At 33.4% G+C, this 9,014-nt stretch overlaps 2 protein-coding genes across 2 annotated transcripts in view; both read right to left on the bottom strand.

Moving 5' to 3' along the window:
* The window catches only part of LOC111691976 (DNA translocase FtsK-like), a 7,834-nt gene extending 5,906 nt beyond the window's left edge, over positions 1–1,928 (bottom strand). The window contains exon 1 of the mRNA XM_023455554.1: positions 1,906–1,928. Coding sequence (XP_023311322.1) covers positions 1,906–1,928 — 23 coding nt within the window. The remainder of the gene's footprint in view (positions 1–1,905) is intronic.
* Positions 1,929–2,063: 135 nt separating this feature from the next.
* LOC108913019 (DNA translocase FtsK-like) lies at positions 2,064–8,191 on the bottom strand. The gene is made up of 3 exons (XM_023455555.1): positions 8,164–8,191; positions 4,286–4,766; positions 2,064–2,203 (listed from the first exon to the last, which is right to left on the bottom strand). Exons 1-3 carry the CDS (start codon positions 8,176–8,178, stop codon positions 2,064–2,066), a joined length of 636 nt encoding a protein of 211 aa, XP_023311323.1. The 5' UTR covers positions 8,179–8,191.
* Between the last annotated feature and the right edge of the window lie 823 nt (positions 8,192–9,014).

Raw genomic sequence — 9,014 nt, forward strand, 5'->3', positions numbered from 1 at the left:
CTATTACCCAATAACCCATAATACCCATTAATTGTGTTATAGGTCGAGCCATGGTTTAATAAGGTAGCTATACTGATCATCTTTAATCGACGATATCTCCGCGAAAAATAAAGCTTTTTACAAATAAAAAAATGCGTTTTGAAGGGGAAAGATAGTAGTTTCCAATTATATTTTCAGTTTTGAGAAAAAAATTTTTTTCGCCAAGTTACATAACCTTGAAAATAGCAAAAATACGTGTTTTTTGCACTTTTAGGTTAGAATATCTCGGAAACCTAGGGTGATGGATCAATTTTGAGGCCAGATTCGGATTCAGCGCGCTCAATGCCTTCGGAAACGTAGTGTCTGATCTCTGGAATGTTTTCCTTGTTGGCCTGTGTTATTTACTAAGTGATTCGTGTGATAGTTTTCTTGACGATTGTGATTTAGGACAATTAACAAATGTGATTTAGGACAATTATGTCTGCTAACATAAGGATTCTTTTTATAGTCTTGAAAGAGACTAAATGCAGAGTTTTTCGAGTACCGCTCCATTTTTAATAACACTGAACTGTTAACTATCATGCTATCTTTTTTTTTCGTTGGCACTGACACTTTGCCGCACAAATGGCGTAACATTCAAATCCTGGAAGAGTTTTGGGACATTATACCCATTATATTGCAAACAAAGCATCTCAGAACACAATTTTTTAAAGAACTTTTCTAATTAATGCATGTCCGTTAGTTATCCTCTGAATTACACACTTCCTAATATTTGAAAAAAAAAAGATTTTTACATCTATGTAAATGAGGGTTTTTACAATTTGCATCGTATTGGTGTTAGAAAATTCTAATAAACTACGTATTATTATTCAGTCAGAACAAATTTCCTTGAATGGTAATCGATGGGTTGAATAGTCCGGTGTTTTTCTAATACATATTTATTACGACCTATTTGTTTGTTTAAAATAATCACGCACATCTATTTGTTATGTTATAAATATTCCATTCAGTTTCACCATTTAAACGGGAAAAGTAGAGTACAAATATACTAACACATATTTATGGGGTGATAAAAATCTGAGTTGCAAATAATGTAGAAATTTAATACCAAAGTGTAATACTTACTTAATTTGTATTAGACAAATTGGATGACGATGAGTTTAATTAAAAAAATAGTAATAAGATCCACTTCTTATTTGTGGAAGGGCAAAATGGGCGGTAACTATTAGACGCCTTCATTAAAGCTATCTTTCTCTATCGCACGGAAGTCTATGACTTACTTTATCGCTGTCACATAACGGCCGATGAACCATGGGGACTTTCCGACCCTGTATATTAAGGAGTAGAAATTGATTGACTTCTGACAGTCAATTGCGTTTTTGTCAAAAACGGTACATCTTTAACAATTGTAACGTGACTATTCTTTTTATGTAAAACGAAATTTGACATTATTATTTATAACATACATTGAAAAAAACCTGAACATAATTAGTGACCTCTAGGAGATGGTTAAAAACTAGTAACACCCACGTAGTTATCACCATCAATAACTTAATTGTACTTACCTACCAAATTTCATTAGTTACATTATTTTTTCTGAATATTAGAAATTTGACTAAGTATAAAAATCAATTTTGGCACTCAAAAACATATCAGCAGATCCATAGATCATTAAAAAATCTTATTTTCTGATGGTACCTTTTTAAAAAACGTATTCGTGTTATTGCAAAGTGCAACTTTACAAAAATACAAACAAATCAAATTACAAGCATAATTTGTCTGAGCTAATTTTACATGAATAATTAGAATTGATGTTATAATAATCAATATTTCGGTTTTGTTAGAGGATTTGGATTTGTAGGTCATTGATTGCAGACTATGTCTACATTTCAATTCTCCACGACCGCAGCAATTTGTTCCGGTTACCCACTCTGCCTGTTATTCTTCATAATTATGTTTTAAGAAGACACCACCTTCCAGAATGAAAAAAAATCAAACAGTTAATAAATTAAGAGTTTAATAACAAATTTACATTTTTAACAACATGTTGTCAGCTGGCAGTCTGGCTGTAGAAGAGTGAATCATTAGTGACAGAAAGGATAGTTGGGACACACTTGGGCATTAACTCCAGCGGGGATTTGGGAGGCTGGGGGGTGGTACTGGGGTCCCGGGGCCTGTTGGTACTGAGGGGCAGCGTTGTAGGCGGGCCGGGCTGGTTGTTGGGCTGGAAAAAAAGTGAAATTAATAAAGCAAATGAATATAAATGTGCGTCCAGACATGAAACAGAACACAATAACGTAACACCGTCACGTATCAAGTCTAGACTCCTCGTAACAGCGTAACATCGTAACTTCGTAACATTACAGGGTTCCTTCAGTTGTAGGCCTTTTTTGCAATAGAACATAGTAATATAAGTATCTGGACAAATATCACACAACGGAGTAACATGGTAATAACACGGCGTCCAATCGGTTGTCGAGCAAATATTGCAATATTTATTCAGTTTTTAGTTTTTGGGTATAGAGAGATTTATCGAGGAAATCGGATTTTGTGGCATACCAAATATTACATTTAAGTGAAATAAAAATTATGCTCGGAAAGAAATTCCCAATAAATTATACACAACAGCCAATGACTGAAAGAAAAAAACAAATAAAATAACTTCGCTAAATAGTTCGTAGCTATATAAGCTTAATCTACAGTATCCATATTGCTTGGAAGAATTAGACGAACTGATGAAACGGCATAATATTCCTTACGCGGCAATGTTCTGTTACACCTTAAAACCTCATCGCATCGTAACATCGTCCCGTAACAAAGAATGTTGCAGTCAGAGTTCTCTTGCTCTGCTCTGTTGCTTGTTTGGATGTACCTTTAGACTTTATACGAACTAATATTGAGTCATAATATGCACGCTACTTTACTACAGTATTCTGTTGCAGCATGTCTGGGCGGACTTAAGCTCATTACACCGTAGCATCGTCCCCTTACAAAAAAAGATTCGCGACAATGTTCTGTTACTGTACTTTGTTACATCTCTGTACCCACTTTCAACTTTATTATGCATTGGATGTAACAGCGATATTGTGAAAAACTTTCAGGAATAATTCCTCTTACTGAAACGAACGAAGAAACAATTAGAATATTTTACATAAAACGTTTTTTAAAGAACACGGTAAAGCAATTCGTGCTGCAATTATATCAGTTAATTTAATTCTTCCAAACAAAATGCACACTGCGGATGTAGTTTATAAATAACGCAATAAATTTGGTATTGGGCAAATAATTCAATATTTTATCGCACTCATCAGTTGTACCATGTAACTCTTCACTAATTTATACCAATCTTTTCAATAATTTTTTGTAATATCTAATATTCCACAAAATATGTTTTCCCTGGGTAAGTCTTAATGAAGAGAATTAACCTCTTTCTTATACGGCATAAAAAAATGATGTCAAATTAAGATGCTACAATGTTTGAACAGTGGAACATTCCTTTGATATTGATGCATCAGAGAAAGACTGCTAGATTCGTAAGGAGTCTACCGCGACCCGAAGTGTCGCGAGCGAACTGTCTATGCTAGTTGTGACAGAGTCAAAGCAGGACAATGATAGCTTGGAGGATTCATTCACCGAACCTCGGGCCCTGTGAAGGCGGCTTTATGATGTTAGGTTGTTGCGTGGGAGCATCCAGACTCGACTGAACCTCATCACTCCGTAACACAGTGCCGTAACAAAGGAATGTTACAGACCAGAAAACAAGTCAGTGGTGTCCGAATTAGGAAGAGATTTGGGGGGGGGGGTATTCTTTCAGAAATAAAAAACTTAAGCAATTCTCTAATTTCTCAACAATTAAAGATATGAAATTATGGAAAAGTCGAATCTATCCCTGTAACTATATTTCATTCAAATATTCGCAAACTTGTACAAAATATTAGGTATGTTTTTCACCTTAGCTCCGCTGTTAACAGTGTCATGTGCTTTGCACCATAAAAGTGCATTTTATCACAAAAAAAATGTAAACGTTAAAAATTTTTGTTTGGATGTAATTCAAATACGTAAAGGAAGATTTGTTGCAATGTTTTTTGTTAAAATTTTAGATTGGGTAATTAATTCTTGAGATAACTATAATGCATCAAGTCTGACATCTTCAATGATTCTTAACTAATCGAAAACTTTGTTTAAAGTATCGTAGAACTAAAAATCTCCACTCTAACTTTGGCTTTGTTTATTTGACGAGCAAAATGAGTTTTGAAAGTTTGTCGTAACGTCCTGTATATTTTGTTAAGTGCAAACACACCCTTACCTTCTGGGGCAAGTGCTTCCCTGAGACCTTCACCGTGGTAATCGCCATCACCAATATACTCTCCTCTGTTCAAGGCGTTTTGGATTTCTGGGGAATACTGTTGCTGCTGGGGTGATTGGCTGTACTGTTGTGGCAGGACAGGGTTGTATTGGGAAACGGCATCCTTGTAGTGAGCGATGGGCTGTGGTTGCTGTGGTTGGTATTGAGGAGCAGGTGCTTGGTACTGTTGGGGTTGTTGATATTGAGGGGCTTGTTGGTATTGGGGCGCGGGTTGCTGGTATTGGGGAGCTGGTTGTTGGTATTGAGATGGCGCTTGATAGGCTTGAGGTGATTGCACTGCTACGGCTGGATTGGAGCAGTCAGGGAAGTTTGGACAGGATTTGGGGTCGACACCGGCGGGGTACTGGGCAGCAGGAAGGCCTCCAGCGAGGGGTCCGTTGTAGGCCGCCAAGGTGGCGGTCAAAGAGCAAGCAAATACGGCCTGAAGAGAAAAGATGCTTGTATAAGATTATCGGTAGAAACTGAGACGTAGAAGAATCTATGCTTTTAAGAATATTAAGTCTAAAATTTTTTCTAAAATATTCGTCTGATGAATATATTATTGTGCTCTTTGACAGGCAACCAAAGACATGTATTAATATAACTAATGATATTGTATGAAAAAACTACTCTGCTGTTTAAAGCCCTGACCAGCACTGATTTACCGATATTTTTATTGCACGTGCGATATTTAATAAATATATTATCTGGCATACAGGGTGTCCCGTTCATGTTTCAAAAAAACGTGTTTGCAAATTCCTCATGGAAAAATAATAGGGGTAGTTCATATAAAGTTTTTTTTTAAACGCCCTGTTTTCGAGATACAGTGTGTTGAAGTTGTTACTTTCCAAGTGGTTTTCCTTAATTATTTTTAAATCGGCTAAAGATAAAAATGTCAAAATTTGTACACGAATAAACATCAACGGTGCGTTAAGAATAATGTGCAAATGGTTTCTTTCTGAAAAGCAGTGTCGCCGATGCAGGTAATTAGAGGGGTACAATCGATAAAAAAAATATGTTAAAAGTCAAAATTACATTTCTAAACGGATCTGTAAATTCTAAAGCATACTACAAAAAAAGGTATACCTACTTGTCGAAATTCGATAGTATGTACCATTTTCGAGAAAAATTAAGTTACATAGAAGGAAATGGGGTACAATTTCAGTGTCTACTATAGTATTTCGAGTTTGCACATTTATTTAATTAATTACCATAATCTGTTTATTTTGATTTACTTTTTTAAATGTTAGTTTACAACAAATTGAAACTTAAAATAAATTTTATTTTATTTCATTTTTTTTTAGTTAATAAAATGTTTAACTGGTTCATGTGATACGAAAGAAATTAAAATTATAGTCTTAAATGCAAATACTGTTGGTAGCCAAATGTCTTCAACTCATTCAATGGTAAGGTCCTGTCTCAATTTACTATTTTGTGTGCCGCTTTATGCGAGCAAAAATTTGACGCACAGTTGATGTTTACTCGTCTACAAATTTTGACATTTTTATCTTTAGCTGATTTAAAGATAATTAAGGAAAACCATTTCGAAAGTAACAACTTCAACACACTGTATCTCGAAAACATGGCATCTAAGAAAAAACTTTATATGAACTACCTCTATTATTTTCCCATGAGGAACTTGCACACAAGTTTTTTTGAAACATGAACGGGACACCCTGTATATTAATCAATAATTCTCAGAGATAATAATATCTAATAAAAATAAATCTATCCGTAATTGACAACAGTTGAAGAAAACTTAAATAATTTTTTTTTCTGGAACGATGCAAGTATATCATTTTGCGGAAAATAAAGTGAAGTTCAATAAAACATCACCGTTCTTTTCAGTTTACTACCAGCAAAAAGAAAGTATGGAAAAAACCGAAAGGAGTCCCTACATTGTTAAAATACCGTAATCACCCGCCATTTTGTACCTAGCAAAATCCCAACCGCCAAACTTGAAAAATAAGACTGAATGTTTATTATATTTCTACAGAATGATAAAAAGAGATCATTTTTGTAATACGCACATACAGGGTGTCCGTTTTTCAAGTGCGCTGTTGTGGTCTCGATTATCTTAAGAGATATAAGGTCGGTCGAACTATGACAATTATGGAATATAATGAAAGATGTAGACTTTTTTATGATGAATTGAAATATGTAGTGGTATTAGCCGCAGCCTCTATCAGAATGGATCCACGACATGTAACTTCTGTTTTTTTATGAATGTCATTTTCTAGTTTTAAATTCCCTTTTTTATGATTACATTGATGGGTCATTCGATATGGTTTTCATTTGTTTTCGTCAAAATATGAAATTATCCATTTTTGCAAAAAATGCTTTGAAAACAAAAACATCCAACTATTACTTTAACTGAAATTTTGAAAGGCATTTTTTTTCGTTGAAATTGTCAAAATTAAAAGAGAAACAGAAATATATTCAAACTTTTATTATTTTACTTTCGTTAATCTACTATTAATTTATTGTAATCTAATAGTACAGACAATTGTCTAAAATTAAAAATGAGATGTAGGTAATAGTTAGAGCATGCACTTGAATATTTAGAAATATTTTACATTTGTCCAGCAGCCATTTTGGGACAAAATGAGAATAATAGGTTGTGATACCTGGTCATTCTAAGGATCTAGCTAGATAAAGAGCCGTTCTTAGCGATCTCTATGTTCTATGTAAGGAAAAAGCCTATATTAGATATCCCTGATATTTTTTCTTAAATAATGGTATAAAGTAGAATTATTTGAAGTAGGTATATCTCATTCACTTGCGGACATCCTGTGGATATTCTCATAATTTTTTCTCTTCAAATGGGTCTAAAATCGTACTTTCCAATATGGTAACCAAAAAAAGTTTTTTTTTTGTTATTTTAAATATTCAAAGTACCAAATTAATTATGCATATTTTATTTTTTGACCAACAAGTTTTGCAAAAATTTCCAAATAGGTGTGAACATATATTTTTCTATTCAATTAAGAAATATAATCTGCGCACCTTTACACTAAGGAAACATTTGAAACTAGTGAAAATATCAAGGTTGATATTTCTAAAAACGTTTAGCTGAGTGACTACTTACTGCTGATGGTTACATTGTTGCATAGTGTACCTATACTAATTTAAATTAATGTAATTGATCGACTTTTGGCTACCGCAATTTTGTACAGTGACTATCAGGTACATAAAAAAATATTTTATAAAAATTACGGGCAAGGAGAAAAATAGTTCACTATAATTAGTAGAAATAGCCTTGTAATAAACTGTTTCGCTGTTCTATTCTATTTCATTATAATGTAAATAATATATTTGTCTGTTAAATTGAAAAGGATTATGAATTGTTGCATCTTGAAAATTATTCCAAAATTTTTAAATACATTTCGTATTATGTGATATAATTTTTATTACTGATGTGCTCCTCGAATATAATTTTTGTTTTTTATAAATTAGACTATGCATCTTCGTAGCTATTTGATAGCAAATAAAAAACTACCAGTTTGAATAAAGTCTGTACTGTCTGTCCGTACATATAAAAAAGAAGGTAAAAAGTTTTGGTAGGCTTCTTATTGCGTAATAATGATGTTCTTTTTTAAGGAAATAATTAAAAATCCAAAATTGATAAAATAGTGTTCACAATAAATCAGTTTTCATTTTTTCTGGGTGTACATAAAAGTTTCAGCACTACGATACAAGAATCCTCAAATTCGCGGCACATCTGAAATCTCACTTAAAATTCAGCACTATTTTTTCGACATGGACGCGCGATACCGATCCAAGGGCGGTCACTTCCGGCACATACATTAATAAATAATGAAGTTCTTATGTGAACTTACCAGTTTTACAAACATGTTGTTGTCTCGTTGTTCGATCACTGTGCCAAACTACCAAAATTGGCTCAATATATACCGCTCTCACACCCTCGTTAACCATGAACTTATAACAAATAAAATCTTACCAATGCCAAAGAAATGTTCACCACTAAATGCAGATTAGGAACCTTTAACTGTCTCGACATGCCTGACTTTAGATGATAAATCTAGAGCAATTCTGCAATACACCCGTGTCAATCGGCGTGTCCGAATTTTGTTGCAGACAATCTATCGCTTGAAAGATATAATAACGATAATGCAAAATTCAGATGCTCTGCACTGATATTACAGTTTTCTAAACCGTTGTATTGAAGATAAAAATTAATTTCAATTTGTTTAAAAGTACCTGCCCTAATTTAAAAATATATACTTTATTATTATTTATTATTATTATTTATTTATGTATGGCATAGTTTTCCTTTATTTTATTAATTGGGTATTTTGTATTTTGCCATCTGCGAAAAAAATAAAATAAATCAATCAAATAAACCCTTGCCTCAAGAGGGTCAGCCAACAGATATATTTATGAAAATAGTTTTGCTTATACTCGACGGCCGAAATTATAGATAGTGATTCATCGCTAGCTCTTGGACTAGTAAGGAGGATGAGGCGTGCGGGGATCGAAAATCCATAGGCGTGTACACGTAAAAGGCAACAAGATGTAGAAAATATGGAAAAAATATAATAAAACATAACATCTATTATTTTTAGAGGTTTTATCGAGAAAACTTCAAAAATATTTTAGTAACATTTTGTTTTTAAATTGTAAGTGTTTTCTATAAAACGATGTCCTCTTGGGCATCGATAACCCACCA

The sequence above is a fragment of the Anoplophora glabripennis genome, unplaced genomic scaffold (assembly GCF_000390285.2).
Source record: "Anoplophora glabripennis isolate ALB-LARVAE unplaced genomic scaffold, Agla_2.0 scaffold757, whole genome shotgun sequence".
NCBI lineage: Eukaryota > Metazoa > Arthropoda > Insecta > Coleoptera > Cerambycidae > Anoplophora > Anoplophora glabripennis.